Source organism: Dromaius novaehollandiae, chromosome 6 (assembly GCF_036370855.1).
Source record: "Dromaius novaehollandiae isolate bDroNov1 chromosome 6, bDroNov1.hap1, whole genome shotgun sequence".
Classification (NCBI taxonomy): domain Eukaryota; kingdom Metazoa; phylum Chordata; class Aves; order Casuariiformes; family Dromaiidae; genus Dromaius; species Dromaius novaehollandiae.
Window position 1 is genome coordinate 10421273 of NC_088103.1, and position 23772 is coordinate 10445044.

Below are 23772 nucleotides of genomic sequence, written 5' to 3' on the forward strand. Positions count from 1 at the left end.
TCCACCCTTCCTGTCTCAGCACCGTCACCCGGACAAAGTTCTTCCTGCTACAGCCGGGTCCAATGTGCATGGTGATTAAAGCCTCTGCTATTACCTTGCATTATTTTTCCAAAACATAAAATAGGCATTATTCACCCTTTATAACTTTCCGGAGCCACATCTTCTGTTTGCATCTCTCAGCGCTCGAGCTGGTACGTCAGCACGGTAACCTTGCCCTTAATAGAAACAGCAAACAAACCAGCCGAACCCAGCACCCCGCTCACAGGTAGCACTTTTCCCTGGTGCATCTCCAAGCACATTTCAGAGGAGGGGGGCTGCACCACAGACATAGGCAAGCATGACTTTCAGGAGTTTGGAGCCCGCCTTTGCAAAAAATTGCTCGGGTTTGCAAGGCAAAAGACCAGTAGCCCACGCTCGGCAGCTGGCAGCCCTCCAGGCCCACAGCCTGGTCAATGCACAACTAGCAAACGCGTAAAAGGTGTGGGTGCGTATGAGGGAAAGCCAGTCCCTGGTGACTCGGGTGATGAAATGTTGACACAAGCGTGGCTGCGCTTCAACGAATGCCTGATTAACACACCGGTTACCTGGGCAGACGAGTCCAGGGAAGGTTACGGAGCTCTCCAGGAAGCACGGGCACCCTCCTGACCATCTTCGAAACCAAAGTTGTCCAAGCAGCTCTTGTTCCACTATCGAAACATCAAAAAAAAGCGCAGCTATTTTTCTAAGCACTTGTTTATATTCTGCTTTCTATGACAAAGATTAGTACAGCACTTCAGCTCTGCTGTCTCTGATAAACGTCTAGAGGCATTTGCTCATATTCTCTTTGAAATTTGGAGAGATTCAAGTGAGCCACAGAGACAATCTGAAGAGCAGTATTAAACCGTTGAACTCATATTGCAAAGCAGATGAAAAGCCCTTCTGCCCTGTACACAGCAAGCTGAAGGTTTGTAAGCTATTTAATGAGACGTCAGTGAAAGACCTTCAAGAAGAGCTTGAAATGGCTTTGCAATCCATGTGAAAAGACATCTAAAAATGTATCTTTTTTTGCCATTTCCAGATAAGGAAGCAAGTGGGATTACCTAGGGCAAAGTCCATCATGAGGAGAAGGAGACATTACCCATCGTACTACAGGTATTTATTTCTATACAACAACTCTTTAGGAATACTGCATCAGAGAAGGGCTGCTTTAAGGAGTTGCTGGGTTAGGCAATGGGTGAACCGACGGCTGCTGTCGGAGATCAACGCAGCAAGAGAAGAGACCAAGATGAACCTGTCCGGATGGCCCCACGGTGAAAAGGGGATTAATCTGCTCTATTGCAGAGGAGCTGGGCATGCCTGGACCTCCAGGAGCCACGAGAGCTGGAAAACCATCGCCGTCCAGGCACCGCGCAATTTTTCCTTTGCAATACAAAGCAGGAGCCTTCTGAGTCCTGAATACTCGTTTTAACATCTGCAGGTTTTAACATCTGAAAGACTTTTAGCTTCAAGCAGAGCAGGCATGGGGCCAATGCCAAGTACTCTTTGAAATCTCAGCCTTGACGTGCTGTTTAGGTTTTATGTAGTTTATTCAAAAGATGACAGTGAGAGAGAGACCTGTCCTCCAAGCAGGGACCGGAGCCAGGGCTTCCCCTTTGCTAGATGCACCACGTCCTCCTCCTTTCCTGTGCGCGTGCAAAGCCAGCGGTTTTCTGCAAACAGCTTTGGCAGCACAGGTAAAGAAATGCCAGGATCAACCCCAGGTGCCAGCTTTCTGCCGAAGCCTCGTTAGAAATCCCAGCTCAGATCCGGCCTCGATAAATGCCGCAATACTGACCGGCGGCCCTTCCAGCACCGAAAGCACAGTAACTAAATGAATTACATCATATTCAACCTGCTAATATAACTCCACCAGCCATATTTATGCTGGGCACGCACCATAAGTAAATGCAGCACGCTATTAAAAACACTGACAAACCTCCAAGCAGTTGCAGAGAGCAAGACCACCTTGCTGCAGCCGTGGTGAACACATTCTCTCTTTTGCTACCAGAGCTCCCACAAAGCCCAAGAGAGCTCTACAAACACAAGGACCACATTTACGCACATAAATCCCGATAGCAGCACGGCCGTTTCGGAGATTATTTCAAAAACAAAAGCAGGGGGGATGGGAGGGAGTTTTAAGCACCACTTTGCCGCGTTACATTTGATGTCAAGTTGGTTGTTTAGTTTTTGCCTGCGAGAGACTCCACCTCCTTCCCGAGTCCCCTAAACCCTGTAGAAAATCTATCCCAGTTTGGCTGCTGCCTCACACTTAGCAGTCACGCGGGCGGGGATAACAACACATCCTCCGTCCCACCGCCGAGTCCAGACACCCGGCGCATTGCAAAATCGCCGGCCCAAACCAGAAGGTTTTCCACCCGGATTAAAACGCTTTATGGCTCGATACTTGCATTTATATTTCCTTAGCCCTGAAGATAATCTAAAGGAAGAGATTGCTTGTTAGTGACCTGGGAAACCCTCCACCCCTCTTTTTCTCCTCCATTTCTTTTTTAGGGGAAAAGGAACTCAAAGGGGAGAGGTTTGGGGGGGCTGGTTTTGTTTTTTGCTCTTCAGCTACGTGGAAGTGCCAGGCAGGGAGGCCCTTGCTGAGGAACATCTTCCCTGGGCACGACACTGCATCACTTGAGAAAGAGGGCAAGAGGACACCAGACATCGCATCCTGAGGTCTCTCAGCAGCACTCGGTCAGTACGCGGGGATTCGTAACGCCCACGACCACCGCAAGCAAGCCAGCAGATGCCAGAAGATCTGAGCTTGTGCCTCGCTGAAGAAAAAACATGAGCGCAACCTCCCTTTTGAACGCTAGCAACGTCTCCCAGGCGGACGACTCCCTCGAGGACAGCGGCAACGGGACGGCTGTGACCCAGTTCACCCAGCCCGGCTGGCAAATCGCGCTGTGGGCCATCACCTACTCTCTCATCGTGGTCGTGTCGATTGTCGGCAACGTCACCATCATCTGGATTATCTTCGCGCACCGGAGAATGAGGACTGCCACCAATTTCTTCATCGTGAATTTGGCCCTTTCGGATCTGCTGATGTCTGCTTTCAACACCATCTTCAATTTTATCTATGCCAGCCACAACGTCTGGTATTTCGGCGAGGAATTCTGCAGGTTTCAGAACTGGTTCCCCATTACCGCAATGTTTGTGAGTATTTACTCCATGACAGCGATTGCTGCAGAGAGGTAAGAGGTGAATGGGAAAGATAACGTCTGAAAAAACCTGCTGTAAGCTAATATATATATAAGTATGATATATAATATATATAGCCAGACTGTGTGCAATTGGCCCCCATCTACCTTGGCAGGTGCCTTATCCACAAAGTAGCAAATAGACTGTGGGGTCAGATGCCCCATAGATGGTTATGAAATGAGAAGTAGATTCTTCTGCCTTATCCCTGGTCTGAATCATGCCCAAGTCTGCAACAAATGGAAGGGGCTTGAATTTTGTTGTTCCCATGTTACATATGTTTCTCTCATGCACACTTTTTGGTTTTTTAAACCATGAGAAGGTCCCATAATTTGGACAGAGCGAGAATTATGGGAATGTGCTGATTATACAAGATGCTGAAAATATCAGAATCCATAATCCCACTTGCAAGTCCAGTGTAATCGCAAAGCGACAGAAACACGGGAAGCGGATCAGAAATGGCGGAGCTGGCTTCAATAATTTACATGAATGATTTATTCCAGGGAGGGGGAAAGTAATTACAGTGATTTTGTTTGACTTTTGAGGCAATTTAGTATTTTCATAATGCTCTCTTAGGATCTGCCAAGTCTCTTTTACTTAGGCTTAGATTTGTGGAGGCTGAATGTGTTTATGCTTCATTGTTAAGCAGCGTAACACTTTTTTTTCCATTTACTAGGAAATAGTCAAAAGTCCATAGCAATTTCCTTTCTTATAGGCAACAAAACATAAAAGTCTCTCCCAGCCCCCCTTGTGCTGCCTTGCCATCCTGGGCAAGCACAACCCATCATCCAGAAATACCTGGGGTTTCTTACCGCGTCCTCTTGCCGACTTTGCAGTTTCCTACCGATTTCTGCCATTTCTTATCAAACACACCTATCGGAGAAGGGCCCTTCCAGCTCCCATGGGACCAGTGCCAGCATCCCTCTGGAGCCATCTGAAAAGCGTTGCCTAATCAGTCATCGGTGCGGCTTTCCCGACGGCTGGTCCGGGCTGACGCACCCAGCCTCGGGAGCCCAGCGATAGACAAATCGAGCGAGATAAACAGGTTAGTGGCAAAGCGAAGCTCTGCCCTGCACCGTAACGCCTACAGACACCCGAGTTACAGACACGTCCTGGATTGCCACGCCGCCTCCAAAATACAGGGTACTCGCTACTGCGGCCACTGAAAGGCTTGCTAATAAGAGGGAGCAACGAGGTACTCGTTAGCCTGCACTTCTGCAAATAAAAGCAAATCACCTATTTAGAAGTGACAGCATCTCAATTTTAAACTCAAAAACGCTTTTGCTGTTCCTGGCTTTAAATCACAGATTGTTGATAAGTTATTTTATATACATGTAGTCGTCCAAAAAAAAAAAACCAAAACCCTCCCTTTCAGCCTGTCCTCACGTCTCCCTACTCATTCCTTGGGGACTGTTGGTAAAGTACCTATAAAGCCAAAATCTCTCAAGTGACACAGCAAGGCTCAGAAAGAAAACTTGGCATCTCCCCACCAACCATATTTAGCTCTTCTTTGCTTGACCTTAAAATAGATGCTGACACTGTCTCCTGGAAACCCGCAGCTTCCATTTATTGTTGTGAGAACCAGTGTCCTCTCGGGCTCCGTTGTTTAACTTCGATAAAACAGCGTCCGTGGAAGCAGTTTATCGTAAGGGAGGAGGCTAAGAAGCAGGAGGTGTCAAAGCCGTCTCTGCCCAACACGGAGGAGGCCCCGGCACTCCCGCTCGCCGCCGGGCGCAGGACCACACCACGTACCGGAGCGGCCGTCCCGGCTGCGGGAAGGGCAGCGCTCCAGGCAGGAGCACACCAGCGGCTCACGTGTTGCGCTCCGGATAACAGCGTCTCCTGGGCCACCTCCGGGAAGTCTGCAGGAGAGCCGCAAGCTCCCCGGCACGGCCGATCCCGGCGCTTGGCCCGGGGCAACGAGGGGTGCCGGGATGTCCCAGGAGCAGGGGGCAACTCGGCCACCCAGGAAACCTCAGAAGATTGGGTTTCAGCAAACTGTAACACCGCCTACTACAAGCTAAAGAAATGCAAGGCGACGTAAAAATTTGCCAGCTAAGGCTCTGATACCTTGTGGTGCTGGGCTACGTACCGTGCCGTGCATCCGTGCCGTGTGTCCGTCCTGTACCCTTTCCCAGGCAGATCCCTCTCCCAAAGGCCTGGCCGAGAGACAGCACAGAATTTGTCAGGTTTTCCACTCTGAAAACGGGGAGGCAGTTAGCATTTTCCACTCCGTTTTGCCTTCGAAACAACCATGACAAGGAATACGAGCGGCATGACAAGAAATGCATAATTGATTAAGTCCTGACTACAGCGCCAGGCATTTTTGCACCGTGAACTTGAAACCGGGCGGCCCGCAGTAACCCAATAGTCAGATGTGCCATGAGGGCTCCCGACAGGTGGGGGACGGGAGGATCAGCCTTTCCAGGCCCTACAGCAACTACAGGCAGAAGCGGGTGGCACAAATTTTCCACTGCTAAAATCAGTGGGAAAAAAATACAGGGTAAAGGATACACAAGACAGCGCTGCGGTGATAATATGGGGCATCGGAGACTGACGTTATTCGTGGGAACAGTGTGTTTAGGCACCTTGCATCGGTGCCACAGCAATGCCACGTTCAGCTGTCGGTGATTATTTTAGGCGCACGGTACGTGTTCATGGGAGAGGTGAGGGCCAGAAAACTCTGCTGGCCTTTTTCAAAGCTCTCCAGTTGTAGCTTAGCCGGGGATTTCAGATAAGCTAGTTGGAAAAATGAACAAAGAAACAACAACGAAGTCAAAGCAAGGGGAAGACTCACAAAAGAGCATACGAAGAAGGCACAGACGATTGCTTCCTCCCCACACCGAAAGCGTCCATCCGCGTGCATTTAAGATATGCTGCCTTAAGACTTGTAGTTGCTTCTCTTAAGAAATGATTAGCTCCTTCCAATTATTTACAGCTTTTAAATAATGAAGCCCACCATATAATTTGATGAGTTTTTACTCTTGCTGTATTTTTTTGCATAGTTTGTTGACGCAACAGTAAAAGCGCTACCCCCCTCTCTCGCAGGTACGTGGCTATAATTCACCCCTTCAAGCCCAGGCTCTCTGCGGGAAGCACCAGAGTCATCATCGGCATCATCTGGCTGGTGGCGTTTGGGCTCGCCTTTCCGCAGTGCTTCTATGCCAAGATCATGATAGACAACGGGACCACCAAGTGCATCGTCGTCTGGCCGGATGACGTCGGGTGGAAGCACCAGCTCACGTAAGACCTTCTCGGGGGCGCGCGATAGAAACGAGGAAAGTGCACGTTCACCTGGAAGTTAACCGTGAAACTCATGTCTCCTCCAAAGCGTTGGCTACGGGCTGTACTGGGAGAGAGAGAATGGGAAAATCTGGGGGAAACACGCAGCCAGAGGGGTGTGGGATGGGGGCAACCCACCTAAGCTCAGTTTAAGCTGGCCATGGAAAAAGTTGCTGTGTGCTCGTGCTCAGGCTAAAGAGGGGTGACGCACCACCCATTCCTGGCTTGCAAACTGGTTGTGAGAGCTAGCAATGCACTGAAGGGGTGCAGGGCGTCCCATCCCGGGGCAGAACGGGGGAGATCAGGTCACATGAAGCTCCCCTCCGCAGAAGGAATTAAAAGAGGTTTCTCCCTGGGCCAGGGAACAGGTGCCATGACCCAGCTCATGTGGATCCAAGAAAGAGCTGAGCGTGAAGTCTCAAAACAAGCAGTAAATCCTAGTTCCAAAAATTGTGGATTCTCCTCTCCCTCCTTCAGGCAGGCAAAAGCTGGCTGTTTTTAATGCTGAGAAGCCACACAATTAGCTAAAAATTACGCTCTTCCTTGTGGGAGAAAGAGGAGCGTGTTTCAAACACCCTAAAGTTTTACAGACCTCCTTATCTGGGCACCTATCTGCCCTCCCACGAGCTCCTAGCCCTGACGGCGATTTCCTCCTGCTCTCCAGGCAAGGCTGCTCAGGCAGATCAAACAAACACTAGCTTGAGTTTCAGGGATCTGCTGTGATTAATTGTTATTGCGCACTCGATACAAAGAGCAGGTTGAGAAATGTATCATGCAAAACATATTTACGGGAAGGAGTAACGGAAGAACTGTGGAAAAGAAACAAATTGGTTAACAAAAAGGAAATGATTCTTCAGACCAGAACCAAGGGCTAAACTCCCCACGGCCATTCTCCACGGCGAACGCTTTTGCCTGGCTGTCTGCACCACGGCTGTTTTTTCCCCTTCGCCTCCTCCATCTCCAAGGCACAGCTGGACGCCTCCTACAGTTAGCTGTTACCAAAGTTACAGGTTTTCGCACCAATCTTTGCCAAGTCTCAGAAGCTTCGTGCGAGGGCCGAAACAGGAGCTTCACAGCGCGCGGACAGAATCACCGCCTGTCGTCCCTGCAGGCTGGAAAGCTTGGTCCCAAACCCACGGCTAAAGAGCAGCAACTCCCGACCGCAATAACTCCCTTTGTGCAGCGGCTCCTGCGCCCAGAACGGCAGCAGCTCCGCAGATCCCGGCAGCTTTCCTCGGGAGGAAGCTGGAAGCCGCGATCTCAGAAACCGTCCTGGTGGGTCTGCCGGCACGGACGCCCGCAACGCAGAGTGGGGAGAAAAGGCCTCACCACCGTTCACCTGCTCGTCCAAATACCGAGGAAAAGAAATACTAAGAAACCCACAGGAAAAGCAGAGAAATAGCCAGGTTCCTCTGTTCAGTGTGACTAGTTACGCTCTGCCTGGAAAATACCTCCAAATCCTCCTTCGGTGAGTAAAACCAGCTTTCAAGGTTTCTAGACTTCACAACAAAGGAAAATCCTTTTCTGTGGGAAAAATGTGCACGGTTATGATGGTGGAAGCAACTCAAAAAAGAAGAAAAAAATAAGAACACCACCCAACATTGTGACTGCCAGTGCATGAGGAATCTTGGATACGAAGGGACTGAATTTGTAAAAGCCTCACCAAAATAAAGCCCCTTAACTAGAGAGGTTTTCTCCTGTTACAGGTTACCGCCGCAGGTAACCGCGCAGCGTTGTCAGGCTGGGAAGGACCACGCGCGCCCAGCCCTCGGTGGTCATTGCTAGCAGCGTAATCCTCAGTTTTACACTGTTTGCATTAATTTAACATCCCTTGTAAGCGAGCGAGCTGGTTGCTCCCTCCCCGTAAACCATAAACGGTGGTTGCTTAAAATAATTGGAGCTGAACACGGGGGAAGCCCGTGAGGTAACGCGGGAAGCTGGAGAGCGCCCGAGCTCGCACACGGCCGAGGGAGAGGCCAGCGCGGCCTGGGCGGGATGCACGATTCAGCCGTGCACGTGCTCACAGATAAAGACAGAGAGCAACACGAACACGAGCAATGACTGCTCCTTGCTTTCCCTGTGCCACCGAGGGCATAATCCCTCTTTCCTGACCGCAGCAGCATAGCGAAGTTCAGGGCAGGTGGCCATGCAACATACCCCGCTGGTGTAAAGATAAATAATACTCTGTCTGGGAAGAGCAGTGAACTAATCCAAGGACTGATCATCACAACACAAGAGAGCTGAGCCTTTCTTGTTTATAGAAGTCCCTGTAATGCTGCTCTCGGGCAAAATTTCTGCTTCTTCACGCTGTGGGGTTGTAGTTAGCGGGAACCAGACATATGCATCCAAAAGACGATTTCTGAAAGAGCTCTTCAAGCGTCATACTGACTATGAAAACGTGCTTGTTTTTCTTTTTCAGGTACCACATTGCAGTGATCATGTTGATTTATTTACTGCCTTTAATGGTGATGTTTGTTGCATACAGCGTTATAGGAGTTACTCTGTGGAGCAGCGCAGTTCCAGGCAACCACATTAATCGAGTCCGCTATGAGCATCAAGTTCATGCCAAAAAAAAGGTCAGAAGTTAAATTTAAAAATAATTACCCCCAGTGTCCCAGCCCTTCTGGCTTCAGCTCCAGAACAGAGCTTGCATTTGATATAAAATCTTGCGGGATTGGGCATGAAAGGATGACGACATATTTTGGGCCAAGGGGTAAGAGGCATTGCCCAGCAAGTATGAAAGAAAACTAAGGCAGCCTCCAGGGAAGAGAGCATCACATCATTAGGGAGGGGACTAGTTTGCCCAGAAACCCTTAGAGAGTAAAGAGCAGTATCCAGCAAATCCACACATCACAGAATAAGCCAGGGAAAACCTCTCCACCACTATATAGAGCTTTTAATATAACAGCAGTTCTCAAATTTCCCTACTGAGTCTCCTTTGGCTAAGCTGCAAGCAGCTTTCTCCAGAAAGCTCCCATCATCCACGGGGAAACGTATGCTGCAACGCCCTCCCTGTTCTCAATTTCCACCCTCAAAACTGCTTTCTTTCAGCCCAGCTCTATACACCACGCGCGGTGCTTCAGGAGGGAAAAGCAGACACCAAAAAACAGCAGCATTTTCCGCTCCCTCAGCAACCTGATGCTCGTGCAGAGGTCAAGGCGTACGTAACACGCTGCTTTTGGTTTTCCAGTTTGTGAAGACGATGGTGGTAGTCGTGATCATTTTTGCTATCTGCTGGCTGCCTTACCACATATACTTCATCCTGGGGAACTTCAAGGAAGACATCTATCAGCAGAAGTACATTCAGCAGGTTTACCTGGCCATCTTTCTGCTGGCCATGAGTTCAACGATGTACAATCCCATCATATACTGCTGTCTCAACGAAAGGTGAGTAGCACGCAAGGGAAAAGGAAATCTCAGTCTGTGAGGGCTTACATCCCTGGAGGTGAGGACAAGTGTGATTTTGGAATGAGGCACGTGTTCCTGGGCCAGGTAGACAAGTTAGTTTATATTCTTCTAGTAACATGAGATTAGCCACACTTTTTTTTTAAGCCCTGCTTCCAGCCATCACTCTGACCCAAATCCTTTGATTTCAGTAGAAACCTTTTATTTCCCATGGTCATTCAGAGACAGACCCAGGTCACACATCTGTTCTTTCTCAGTGCAGAGATGCTGATCGTTTTACCATTTAATTTCTCTTACATTTACAGGTTTCGTTCTGGCTTCAAATTAGCCTTCTGGTGGTGTCCGTGCATAAAAGCAACGAAGAAAGACAAACTTAAACTTACGTCCCCATCCTATTACCAGACGACCCACAGAAAGTTGAAAACATCGAGTTTCAACACGGAAACGCAATTCAATGAGAAGACGTCATTTACCCTTGCTCGGCTAACGCTCTGATTTTCTTCTCAAGGTTTGGGCTCTAAGCACATTTTTAGAAGACTGAGGCAGGGTTTTTTTTAAGCAGCTCTCTTCTACAGGACTTTTGTGCAAACGCCAGCAGCATTGGAAGTAGTATAACGTAGTTCCAAACATCACCAGCTATGGCTGCAAGCTGAGCCCTTCCTGACACTCAGGATCACAGGACGGAACAGAGATTTTGCCCTTAAAGTCAAAACAGCAGCGATGCAAACCCCAGGCAGTGTCCACTGGTAGCATTTAAATTACTCTCATCCAGGTGGTGATCTCGTGTTCTCTGTTCCACTGAGATGCTAAAATCTGGCAAAATAGCGATGCATCAGCAGTGCTGGGGCACATCCGGACCCCGGGCCGGTTCGGGCAGCCGACTCCACACAGCTCGGCAGCCCTGGGGCAGGCGAGACGCGAGCGGGACCACCGGCCTGTGCTTACCACAACGGCAAATGCTGAAGCGCCCGGGAGTCTTGAGGCCAGGCTGGAAAGCCTGCCCTGAAACTTGCCTCAGTTCTGGGATTTTCAGGCCTGCAGTCTTCACCAGCACCATCTCTCATTCACAAAAAGTGAGAAGCCGTTCTTTGAAGAATCACAATCACATGGATTTCCATGACCTTGGACTAAAATATGACATCATTTTCCTCTTAAACCGCATTCAAGTGGTTCCTCCAACTTTCAATACGCTATTTGCAGCGGTAGCAGCTTGGCTCACCCTCCCCTGGCTAGAGACCGTCTCCAGCGCAAGGCAAGGGGAGCATGGAGAGCAACCCAGTTCCAGCTCCTGCGCCTCCTCCTCTTGGTCCCAACCACAGCCCAACCCACAGCTGTCTTGTCCCAGACAGGCTCTTCCTTCTCCCTGCCCAGACTTACCCATCTTCCTCTGCACCATTCTTCTCTGCTCACATAAGGAATAAAGGCTGACAAGTGCCATGTTCAAAGCCTGAGACATTACGTGCAGACATGCAAAACAGAAGAAGCTGAAATATAAACATTATATATAATGTAATACAGTTTTTAATAGTGGTGTGAGAAGTAGCACCCTCCAATCACCCTCACCTTTCATGATAGGCTTGCGTAACATGACAGAGCCATAGCTGGCATAGCGAGAGCTCCTCTGATCTTCACAACACTCAGTTATTGGAAATATCCCCCTTTACTCTATTACAAATTGTTGCCAGATTTGACTTCTGCAGTAAATTCAGGGCAAAGATTTGTGACTTGAACTAAAAGAGAGCTCGGGGATATGATTTTCCCAAGTCTGCTTAAACACAGGAATCAGCAGAGACTTATTCTCGCTCCACTTAACAGTATTCTCCACCTCCCTGGTAGCCCCGGAGAACAACCATGTCCTACTCTTAGGGACCCAACAAATTTGTCTCACTAATGGGAAACAGAGAGCACAGGGCTGTACGCCCATAATTTTGAGTTGTTCCAGCAGGCAGCGTCTAGCCCCAATGTGGTCTGGCCACCCTCTTACCCAGGCAGCCGGCTCCTCCCGGGGCAGCCCCGCTGGTGCCCATGCGCAGGGCACAGGGGAAGCAATTGGGAACGGGCATTTAAAGACAGCCACCACCAAGCCTTTCTTTTAAAGGGACTCAAAGCAACCCGAGAGAGGGTCTCAGCAAGACGCACATCACTGGGATCAGTCTGGAGGTCGCAAAGATGCCTGGTCCCCAGGAATTGGGGAACCCCTGCGCACTGAGTTCAACACGGCGTACATGCAAGCGGCACCTTTCCCATCACCAGCTGCTGCAAGCGTAAAGCACCGAAACCCTCCTCCCCGGGATACGACAGCAACCGTGTAACACAGATCGTTTCAGATGATCTCCCATCGGCATCTCCCATCTGCCCCTCCATCTTAACAGCCAGCCAAGTCCTGCCTTAGATGCCCAAGTCTCCTACTCACTCAGCAGCGCTGCAGGACCCAAGAAACACGAAGCAGTACAGGCGCAGGGGAGGAAGAGCCAGCCCTCGTCACCGGACAGGCTAGCGTCGCTTGGGTACCAGCACCGTCATCCTCGTGGAGCCGTGCAGGTGCCGGCGTTCTCCAGCGGGTCACAGCGCTGGCGCCTTTCCCCACCAGCTTGTTTCCAGGTTGGGTGCAGAAAGCAGAGGACGATTTCTTCAGTTTGCGAGCACAGGCAAGCCTTCTGCGAAGGACTCGAGTCGCAGATCCCGAGCAGGCTCTCCGCTAGAAACAGCAACGGTTAAAGCAAGCAGAGATGCTCTGAGCCCTTGTTAGATACTGCAGCAAGAGAAGGCACACCAAGGCAGACTGCGTTATTTCTTGTGATACACAAAATATATTGCAAGAACACCATGTTCCATCAGAAATGAATACAGTTCTTAATATAAATATGGACAGGATTAAATACCACGCTGCAGTTGAAAGCCTCCAGGCCTGTGATAAATCTCTCCTCCGCACAGCTACTTGTGCTCTAAGCACCAGTGGAGTCCCTGGAGTCACAAAGGAAAAACATTTGAAGGCTCTCATTGCTGTGGCAAAGGAACAAACAAAAAGCACAGAACGGGGTTCAGAAGTTCAGAAACACTTTATTTTTGCCTTCTGATTCTTTTAAGGAAAAAAGAAAAGAAAAAAACAAAGTCTGCTTGTTTTAAAACCCATTCAAAAGGCTTCTGGGAGAACCCCCAGAGGAGCAAGGAGCAGATGACATTACAACAGTAGTATGCAAATGATCTTTTCCCCAGGAAAGATAAGATTTTCGTGTTCATGTTAAAGTAATTTCAGTAGCTTAACAATTAAGAGGACTGCGATTTTATTCAGCAAGCCTTAAAGCTTTCAGTGAGACATCTCAGTTGTTGCTTGGATTACATCGGAGACTTTCTTCAGACAGTTACGGCTTGTGGTTCACTTGTAACAGTTTCCTAGGGGTAAAAGTTAGCTTGAAAATGGAAAGCCCACCAGGGTCCCCGTAGAAAAGGGCTGCTGTTTCTTATCGAGTACATCCCCTGTGGTCCAGGGTAGGAAAAGTCACGCTGTTACACACAAAAAGTGACTCCCTGCTCGTTGTTACGAGCTGGATCCAGTAAACAAATCCACCTATGCCAGCATCCCCCATATTCGCAGTCGCACGGGGACCAAGCTTAATTTTCACTTCTCGCTCGCCCTCTGTGCTGCGCCCACCCAGGCTCTGCGGCGCCAAGGGCCCCGGATGCAGAAGCACTGCAAGCCCGGGTCCCGAGGGACGGCTCGCCCCACCTCCGCAAGGACTGCTGAGGGCAGGCGCGGGATTTGCAAAATCCTCAGCCATTAAAACACAACCCCCATCTCCAAAAACTTTCCTCTCATGTTCTGTCTCTTATTCAGGGTCATTGCGGGTGTTTCGCCGTTGGGAAATGCGAGGCACGGGGGGTCTGGGTGAAATCCCCGCCGTTCGAACCTGACTCTGAATGCCCAGGAATAAACACGCGCGCGCGAAACCCGGGCGCCGCTGGGATCAGCCGGCGGCTCTCCCTGCACAATAGATATTTCCCGAAGCACTAAGCCGCCGGCCAGCAGCATCTCTTCTGGAAAGAACCACTAAACACCAGTTAACGCACATCAAAAAAAGTTTAATATTTTCCACAAATACCACGTGACACTAGTACTGTAGCTACTAGTGTGCAAAGTAAAAAGACTCTCTACCTTTGCAAAACCAGTTAGGCATGCAATTTTTCAGGTAGACACACACTTAAAGCTGCAATGACTGGTTGTGACTCACATGTTACTTTACGACATCCACGCACAGTGCACCGTAACGCATACTGCAATGTCACCAATGGGTAGGGCAATCCAAATCTGAGGGGGCGCAAAGAAAACAAACAGGAGGAGCCTGCAAATTTCTGTCTACTTTCTGCAGGAAAAGAGAGGAGGGAAAACCATGCAGAGATCTCAAATTCATTTTTGGTAGAAGAAGGGGAATTAAATGCTATTGTGGGGTCTCCCTCTTTGCAGAAAGTGGCGTGACTTGCAAATGTTATTTAACTTCTGCCTTCCTAACCTACTTCTCAATTTAAGTAATATAACTGCTACGTGAATATAACGATGGCATCGACTTGACGGAGGACACGATACACCAAGTGTGTGTAATCTTTGTTGCTGCTTTAGTCCTTGGAATAGGCTGGGTCTGATTTTGGTTTTGTGGTTTAGTTGGCTTATGCAACTGGTCCTCAAAGCCAAGATGAAAATCAAACCCTCGGATTCCTTTCTCCTCATTAACTTTAGCTGTTGTGTTTTGAGTGGCTGCTTGACAGTATTAAAGATTAAAGCTCTGAGTGGAAGCAAATACCCATTTAAGGCGAGAGGAGGAAGGAGATAGCGGAGCGGCACTGTGCAGCTGCAGGTTCAGCAGACCGGCAGTAGCAGTGCCCCCATCTATACTAGCAAGAAGAGAGAGAAGATATTTCTACAAGAGCTCCTAACCAGGGGAGCAGAGCGCAGCCTGCCTCAGGACCACAAATCTACCCATTTCCCCTGCCTGGAGATTTGGATTACCCCAATCGCCACCCACTTCGTTTTACTCCATAGGGATTTTTTGCCGAAACGTTACAGGTTTTGCTCGGTAACACAACACTATTCACAGAAGCAGTGGGAAATACCGGTGGAACCAGATCTGTGGGACGAGGGCGTTCACTTTGACCGTGACAAAACAGGAATCAAGGAAGCGAGTAAGTCGCGCTGCCAAGTCCCACTACGGAGATGCACACGTGCACAGTGCCGACACACCGTAACGTTTCCACAACCACTTTGAACGGAAAGCAGGTAGATGTGCGGGAGGGAGCTGTTGCTTGCCCGTCTCCGAAAGCATAAACCCCGGGTCGCGTGGTCAGCGTGGCGGCGGTGCGCTCGCCGGGGCCGCGGGAAGAGCACGTTTTGTACGATGCAACGGCAGCTCTCAGTGCACATCCCTTGGGGGCAATCTCATCTCGGACAACAACCGATTTTTGACGGCTGCAGAAAGTATAGACTGATTTTCAATGACCTACAGATGGGGAAGGTACCAACAAGGTGAATAAGAAACATGCAGATTGGGGGTCCAGAAACAGGAGATATTAACAGCACACATTCTATCTTGTATCCTATTTATGTCATTAGTTGTATTTTTTTTTTCCCCCGATAAAGCAGTGAGTTCCGGGTTTTTACCAGTTCGGACTAGGCAGTCGCTGCTTTACGCGAAAGTGCTCACAAGACAGAATCGGGGCCGGGATGGAGGAGCTCAGTTCTGCTCGGCGTCGCGAAGCCGGCAGCCCACCGCCGTGATGAGCGCCGCCCCCTTCCCGCTGCCGTCCTCCGAGAGAAGGAATGTCACGTCGCACTTGGGCGCCAGGTCTTTGACTGTTTGGTGCATGATCCTCGAAAAGCTGCAAAAGGGAAACGGCCGCGGTGAGGCAGGGAGATCCCGCGGCACCGCCATGGGCCCGGGCAGCACTTCCCCTTTCACCACGGAAAGGGCAGTAGTGCTGGGAACCACGGGGGATTTGGAGACAGGGAGCAGCGGCAGTTCGAGGAACAAGGCACTGATCCCACCCCAGCCTCTCTGTGGTCGGGGTTACCTGACTCTCTAGTATCACAGAAAAGGGGAGAGAAGACACCACGTATGGCCTTCTCCTTCCCACCCACCCGCCTGCACCCATGCACGGCTCAGACAGGCGCTTCGTCCTCTCCTCCTGTCACCTGCTCTTCTAGACTCTTATTCTCGCCTGTCACCGCTTCGTGACAGCCCATCTCCTCTGCCCCGCTATACATAAACATCCTCCAAAGATGCCCCAGAAATTTGTGCGCTGCCGTGTCGGTTTTTTTGTGAACCCAGAGATCATTCCCTTGATGCGCTGCAACTTGCTCAGCAAGTTCCACCACCTTCGGTTTGGCACAGCCCCCTGAATCCTTCAGGAGGCCTTTCTGTTTCCCTCGTTGCCTTTTAGGAAGCCCTGGCCACCCTTAACCAAGTTCTCCCTTCCCTGGCTCTTCTCCTAGCGAGCAAGAGATCAGTTTCTGGTGGGTCGAGAGAAAGAACATGCAGCAACATGCTACAGGCCACGGGCAAACGCAGAGACGGCGAATACTCACTGTGGATGCAGTTTGTACAGAGTCCCGTCTACACCAACCGTTATTTCCAGGTGCTCTAGTCCTCTGTTCTCCCTAATTTTATCTACAACCGCAGCCATGCCGGCACCGCACAGCTGAGCCGCTCGCCGCGACACCGCTCCGCACACCGTCTTGACGATGATGCTGTCGTCGCAGGTGCTGTTCAGCCCCAGCTGCTGCAGGATGGTCCGCACCTGGAGCAGGGCTAACCGGTCGCTGCGGGACAGGAGCGCGGCGTGAGGGGCCTCCCGCGGTCCCCGCCGCGAGGAGCGGAGAGCAAGCAGCGCCTCGCTGCCGTCACGCGCGAGCAGGCGCCGCAGGCCCCTCGCCACGTCTTTCCGAGGGTGTTCCAGGAAAATGTTTTTAACGACTTGGGCTTTTTTCCCCATAAGGACTCAATGGGCTTTGGGATTACTTTAAGATGCAAAGTCCCAGCAATAAGGACAAATAAAAACGTACAGTGGAGAACAAGCGTTCACAAGCATTCACTCAGCTCAGTAATCGTACCTTCAAGGCACGCACACACAAGGGGCACGAGCAAATGTCTGGGTTTATAAACAAGTAAGTAAAATGACACAATATGGGAACCTTTCGCAGCCATTGCCGTGATTTCGCTGGGAACATTCGCAGAAATTCAGCTGACGTTTTAGGGAGTCGCCCTGCAGATGTGCAGGCTCTTCCTTGCAACCGAAACCAAAGTTATCCCTGGGGAACCAAGCCGCCTCCTCCCGCTGGGCCTCCCAGGCGGGCCCCGCGCCCTGCCCTCACCTCTCGATCTGCGAGAGGAACTTGGTCTCAAAGATGTGCCTGGTCTTCAGCGTCTCCGAGATCTGACCCCTGAAGAGGAAGCCCCGTTTGGTGAAGTCGATCAAAATGTTGCGGACGATCTCCCCCAGGTACATGCCGCTGATCATCTTCTCGTACCTGCAAGAGGAGGGAGCGGCGCGTCTCAGGGGAGGCTGCTCGCTTCCACAGCGGCGTGCGGGCTGCTCGGAGCACGCTTGCAACACGAGAAACACAACCCGATTTACAGCAGACAGCCCCTTATTTCAGAAAGGCGGCAGGAAAAAACCAGGAAGGCGCAGCGGGAAGCCTCGCGAGCCCATCGACAGACGCCTCGTCTATCCCTCGCTACCATTTTCACCCAGCTAAGGGTCATCGTGACGGCTGGTGTTTCTGCCCCGCGGCAAACGCGGAGCTGCAAGGCTAAACTCCCCGAGTGCCCCCCCAGCGACGGCACCGAGGGCGGACGAGCTCGTCCCCGCCGTCTGGCGTTGGGCAGCCTCTCAAGCACAGCGGCGACCGGGAGCATAACACGCTCCCTTGTCCCAGGGCAGGAAAGGTTCGGAAACGCCACGAGTTGCAGCCTCCGAAGCACAGCTTTTTAAGAAAGTCCTGTGCTGCAAAACACCCTGGGAAAGTTAAAAGATGCGACCAGGTATGCTCAGCGTTTTCCCAGGATTGCTGACCGCGATATGCAGTATGAAGTAGCAAGTCGGGGGAACAAGGTTAACTTATGCTTTGTTACAGAGCAGTTAATCCTGGCTCTCAGTAAGGAAGCAGCAGCCCAGACTCAGTAAGGAGGAACCACGCTTTCGTGCCCCGATTCTGCATGCAGGACCTGATCCCACTTGCATCCCAGTTTCCCGCTTGGGACGTGAGTTTCCCCCTTGCGGACCTGCCTCCGGACCAGAGAGGAACATCTGGCACTTTTCCACCGCGGCTCCTTGGCCTCGCCGAGGGCAGGGCAGCGCACACTGCCCTTCCAGCAGCACCAGCCCGGGGCAGACACCCAGCGCGTCCCAGGGCTCAGAGATGCCAGCGGGAAGGAAATCCCGGGGCCGGGAGGAAGAGACGGGGCTCAAAGCATCTGGCCATGGCCACGCTGGCCATGAAGTTTCAGCTCCTCCACCCTAAGCCAGCAGATGGGACAGTTTGCTCCTCGCCGTGAGCAGAACCCGAGACCACAGGGACAAACTCTGCCCCGGGAATCGAGCGCGGGTCACCCGGGCTCTGCTCACCCGCACAGCTGCGGCCGGCACCCACCGAGGAGCAGTGCCTGGCAGCCCCGTGCCGAGGAGGGCAGGGCCCTGCTTTGCTCTCCTGCAGCACCCTGCTCGCTTGGAGGGAGCACTTTGTGCCCCGTGACCGAGCTGCGCCCTCAGCAAGGGGAACTGATGAACGCTTCTCCATTTATCGAAAAGCGCATTTGGTGATGCATCGCCCTGGCAGCTTTTAGATCACCTCCTGAAACGCTAAGCGGAGGTTTTGTCCTGGCTGAAGCTGAGCCCGGCGCACCATCCCACCCTGGACGCGGGCCACGCAGTCCATTTAAGACCATGGACTGTCTCAGGCTTGTACCCGGCGAGTGTCCTCCCTCTTAAGTGCCTCACTCTTCCCGGAATAAATGACTCCCCCGGCAGTCTCCACTGCCACCTCTGGCGGCTTATTCCAGGCTGACTCAGCTGCTGCGTGGGGCTCTCGCAGTTTCCACCTCCCCGGGTCTGTCTGTCTCCTCCTGACCTCGCAAGAGCTTTGCAGGAACCTGCCAACTTATCTGCATCCCCCAGGTTTGCAGCCAGATTTACTTCAGTCGCACAGTCTCTTTAATAGCCCCATTACCCTGACATCAAAACATTGCTGTGAAAAGTTATGGAGAGAGAAGGGGTACGGGAAAAAAAAGCAGCCTGGGCGGGCAGCAACCTCAGCGCTCTCAGCCGGGATGCAGCGATGCCGATCCCTCCTCCTCGGCAGCCCTTTCTGGAAGGGGGCAGGGAACAAGGTACCCACACGCAAGCTGGACCCCCCCAACTGGGACCCAGCCTCCAGGGCCGATGGACAGGTCCTCTACCACGAGGGATTTCATCCAGCAAATCGCCTGAAACAAGAGCTATCTGCAACTGCTAAAAACCTCCCGACGCCCTCACGCTGAGCGTGCTGGCTGGCCTAGGCTGAGGCTTTCTAGAGGTGAACCCTCCGCAGAGAGAGCTCAGCTAAGAGAGATTAAACCAGAGATCAAGAGCAGAGGAACAACAAGCCATCTCATCCCTTTCGGTACAACACGGGAGGAGAAAAAGGGCCTCTTGGTAACTGCAAGGCTCCCGAAGCTCTCACCAAAAGCCTCGCTGCAGCCTGTGGCAGCACATAAGCTCAGGGCAGATGCTGTGCCCGGCCCATCCCAACGCAGCAGGACTAAACGCACTGCGGGCCCTTGGAAGCAGAACAGCCCTACAGCCGTAACGACATCGATTGCCAACAGAGAGGCCGCGGCAGAGGGAAGGTCACAGCCGTTTGCTCCTTTGGAGATGAGAAAAAAGCAGCGACCAGGAGAAAGGCAGACAAGGGAGATCCCACAGGACAGCACGGTCATTTGCCACTCTCACACTCTCTTCTCTGACTGGGAGAAATCCAATTATCTCTTAAAAACATCTGAGACCGTCTGGCTTGCTCTGAGCGCAGCAGTCTGCCCGGTTGTCACGCGGTACCTTTGCTTGCCAGCATTTAGCGAATAGTCATCAACCGCCTTGTCGTATATCGTCCTGATGTCGTCCAGGCATCCGTTATCCCCAAAAGCTCCCCACTCCATGTTCACGCACATCCTTCCTTGCTCGCCATCCACCATCTCCACGTTTCTCATCTCTTCCATGTAACAGGCGTTGCTGCCAGTTCCTGAAACAAGCAAACACTGAGATCACTCTTGAATCAAAGCAACACTGGCACAAGCATGGGAGCCCTGACAAAACCTCTGGGGGATCCTGAATGGGCATTTTCTGAACGGCGAAGTCGTTTCTCAGCACGGCAACAAGACCTCTTCAACGATCCCACATCGAGGGAGGCCAATGCTGCTACTGCAGCAAGAAGCCCAGGAGCTCCCCACGCAGGATTCAGCCTGCCTAAATTTAGGCTCAGAAATGGGATAGCAGTTAGTTGCCTTTACCCAGAGAGAGAGAGACCTCCACAGAGCGCGTCAGATCATCGCGGGGCTGAGGCACCCGCTGGGGAGGTCTCTCCCTTCCCGTTGGCCACAAAGAGCGGCCAGAATGAGCGGACTCCCCTCGGGCGCTTCTCAACCCAAAACCGCAGTAAGCGATGACCCCGACTTTGAAGTTGGCAGGCACCTTTCACAAAGCCGGAGGACCCACAAAGTTCAAGGGAAAGTTTGCCTAAGCGTGAACCTCAGCAAGCTCTGAGGCACGAGGCAAAGAAAACCCCCAGGGATTTTACTGGCTAACGGCAGGGTATTTTTTAGTTCTTGCTTGTTTTTTTCTGATGCACAAAATCCAATCGCTTAAATCGGTTCTCGGACAGGAAGGTCACTTCCACGTTGAAATGATGCCACTGCCGATCCCGTTCGAAGGGGATCCTAAGGAGCGCTCCGGGCGCGAGGAGGCCGCAGGGAGCAGAGCTTCACGAGCGAATGGAAGCAGCTTTCACCGCCGCCCAGAGCAAAAGCGTTTTGAAGTTGCCTTTTCAACTCCAAGTGTTGCAGCACAGATTCTGCTTCAGTTATATTGGCAAGTCTGCATTTCTTTGTATTTTTTACAACCCTGTGACGCAAACAGTAGCTAATCTGCTGTGGTAGATTCTGCACAGATAACGTTCAGCGTCAGTAGCTCTCCTGTTGCCAGTGAAGGAAGAGCAGAGGCCTGGTCTCATCTGCAGGAGCTTCCCAAGCCTTCGGCAGAGGAGACCCCAAGCACTGGGTCTCCCATTTCAGAGAGGTGCCAAAGGGCACCAGCATGACGTGGACTTGTCCTTGGAAGGTCACTCCCTGCCAAGCGACAAGGGGGAAGTCCTACACCCCCCACGCTTTCAGAGCCGGGGAGAGCAGACCAACTGCACCCCTATGCAGGCTCTTCAGCAAGGGCAGTTAACCCGGCCGAGACAGATCACTCGGGGGAACGGGAGCCAGCAGAGCACCGGGGCTCTCGCTGTCGTTACCCCGGATGCACCCGGGCCGCGTCCGACCCCGGCTCTGCGCGCAGTCGCGGTGGCTAGCGGGACGGTGTCTGCAGGGCTGCCGGCGGCGGTGGTCAGCGGATGCTCTCATCACCCCAAGGACACACCGCCCTTCCTGCCGGAGCCCGGCCCCGCGGACACGCCACCGGCGCGCTGCACCGGCACGGCACCGTGCTGACTCACCCTGGACATCCTCCAACTGTCTGGAAGAGAAATCAGCAGCATTTCATTCCCCTAAGAGCCGCTTTGCGACTTTAAGGCCTCGCTTACGCTCACGGCTGCCTTGCCCCCTTCCTTGGGGAAGATCTCCGCTGTGGGACCTTCTCTTTCTTGCCAGGCAAAGCCCCGAGAACATGTCTTTCTTGGGAATTTATGCCACCACATGACACAGGCCCCCTGAGCGTGGCATTTGCAGATGGCACCAGCCGTCCCCCGTGGGATTACTCTCAGCTGTCTTACGGCTGGGAAGGGAGCTGTCAGCCGCCACGCTCGGTCTACCAGAGCTCCGCATCACCTGCCTTTCGGGCACTCGCGGCTCTGCTTGACACGTTTATTCTGAGAGACCACGTGCTCCAGGCAAGCCGCGGGCTGTCTGAGCACCCCGGCAGGGAAAGCTGTCACGGGCTAAACTCACAGGGCTGGTGGAGCTACGTGTGCCACCAACGCACGCTGCCTGGGAAGCCCAACACCTTTAATAAAGCAAGCAGGGTTTGTTCAGCACGGCAGCCCATGCACATCTCCAGCGACCAAGCGCCAAGGTGGCTGTCGCATTTTGCTCTTCACTCCTTCACGCGGCTGGCTTTTGAGGGAATATCTGGTGGTCTCAAAGCCTTTCACTCCCGGACACCAGGGCTACATTTTCAGCTGACCACGGGGCGTCTCCCCGGGAGAACACAGACAGACCTCTGCCACCCCACCGCAGAGGACACCACCAGCACCAGGACAGGGCAGCCTGCAGCCGGCACCGCGCTGGGGCCGCATCCTGACCCCGGCACCTGAACCTCAACTTCTCCCAGGAATTTGCCTGCTTTATATGACAGCGCTGTTTAACGAGAAAGAAGAGCTGAACAAGAAGCAGCTCTGCCACGTACCCACGATGAGTCCGATTTCACAGTTTGGGTCTTCGTAGGCGCAAGTCATCATTGTGCCAACCGTATCGTTCACCACGGCCACCACGTCCAAGTCGAACTCCTGGGGAAAACAGAAATAAAGCAGTGAGATCTCTTCAGAGTGACTACTGCGGGGGCAACCCGTGACACAAAAGGGGACACAAAAGAGCACACGAAAGAGGACACCGGCAAAACACCCTGGGAACAAGAAACTGAAAGTACTGCCCTGGATTTTACACATGCAGAAATAGGAATTTAATCTACCAGCAGGTAGCTTGAGTTCCTCGCATGCTCTACTACAGGCTACGACATCAAAAGAAAGTATAATCCCGCCTGTTGACTTTCGCTTAGGTACGCTTAAACACAGACCTCTTATACAGGCACACTGTAGACGGTTATTGCCATTCTGTATTACGGCAGTGCCGGCAGCAAACCCAGGAGCTAAGGTTTTTAAGAGCCTCTTTTCACTTGCTCACAAAAAATTGCCAAAAAAAAAAAAAAAAAAGCAAAGAAATGAGGGGGGGGAAAAAAAGCAAAGAAACGAAAACCCCAGCTCGGTTCATTCTGAGTCGGGATTTCAGTACGGCGGCCAAACGCTCCCATCTCCGCTGCGCGCGCCCCAGACCGCCCCGCGGGGCGACGGGGCTGCCGGACGCCTTTTGCGCAGCCCCCGGACCCGCTGCAAGGCAAACGCCCTCCGCGTGGAAGGGGGGCACGGCCGGTCGCCCCCAGGCACACAAACCCCGGGCGAGGGAGCCGGCTGGGACAGCAGGGTCTGCTAACTCTGGAGCAGGGAGAGAAAAATTAAATTAAATTAAATTTTAAAAATCACCTCTCTTCTTTTGATTCCTTCTCTGAGCAAATACACCACATCTTCTCCCTCACAGTCTGTAGCTTTAAACCCTTTTGTCCAGTTGAGCAGGATACCCTAAAAAGAAAGAAAATACTTCATTACTAAATTTCCTTGTGCACAATGGACTGCTCCAAATCCTGCAGTCCCCCGAGGGAGAATCACCGAGCATTTCCATCCGGTAATTTCCCTGCATTTACCCACCTCCCTGGCCCGTAAGAGCACAAAATCCTAACCGCGCTTCACGCAGCCGAGTGACCGAGGGCTGTTGCATGCCGCAGCTCTGGCCCCGCAGTCCCAAGCAAGCGGCCAGGAGTACCAACGTCCACACGTGTGCAAAGCTGTGTCTAGGA

General features: G+C 52.1%; 2 protein-coding genes across 2 annotated transcripts in view; one reads left to right on the forward strand and one right to left on the reverse strand.

Moving 5' to 3' along the window:
- Positions 1-2767: 2767 nt before the first annotated feature.
- On the forward strand, positions 2768-13718 carry TACR2 (tachykinin receptor 2). The gene is given in 6 exon segments (XM_026106393.2): positions 2768-2807; positions 2810-3218; positions 6271-6465; positions 8924-9080; positions 9695-9891; positions 10215-13718. Coding segments are annotated over 6 exon segments (1185 nt in total). The 5' UTR covers positions 2768-2770; the 3' UTR covers positions 10405-13718.
- A 250-nt stretch (positions 13719-13968) lies between these two features.
- The window catches only part of LOC112986873 (hexokinase-1), a 30445-nt gene continuing 20641 nt past the window's right edge, over positions 13969-23772 (reverse strand). Inside the window, exons 13-18 of the mRNA XM_026106391.2 lie at positions 23402-23497; positions 22552-22651; positions 19987-20170; positions 17270-17425; positions 16484-16717; positions 13969-15777 (exon numbers count right to left, since the gene is read on the reverse strand). Of these exons, the coding sequence (XP_025962176.1) occupies positions 15633-15777; positions 16484-16717; positions 17270-17425; positions 19987-20170; positions 22552-22651; positions 23402-23497 (915 nt within the window). The 3' untranslated portion in view covers positions 13969-15632. The remainder of the gene's footprint in view (positions 15778-16483; positions 16718-17269; positions 17426-19986; positions 20171-22551; positions 22652-23401; positions 23498-23772) is intronic.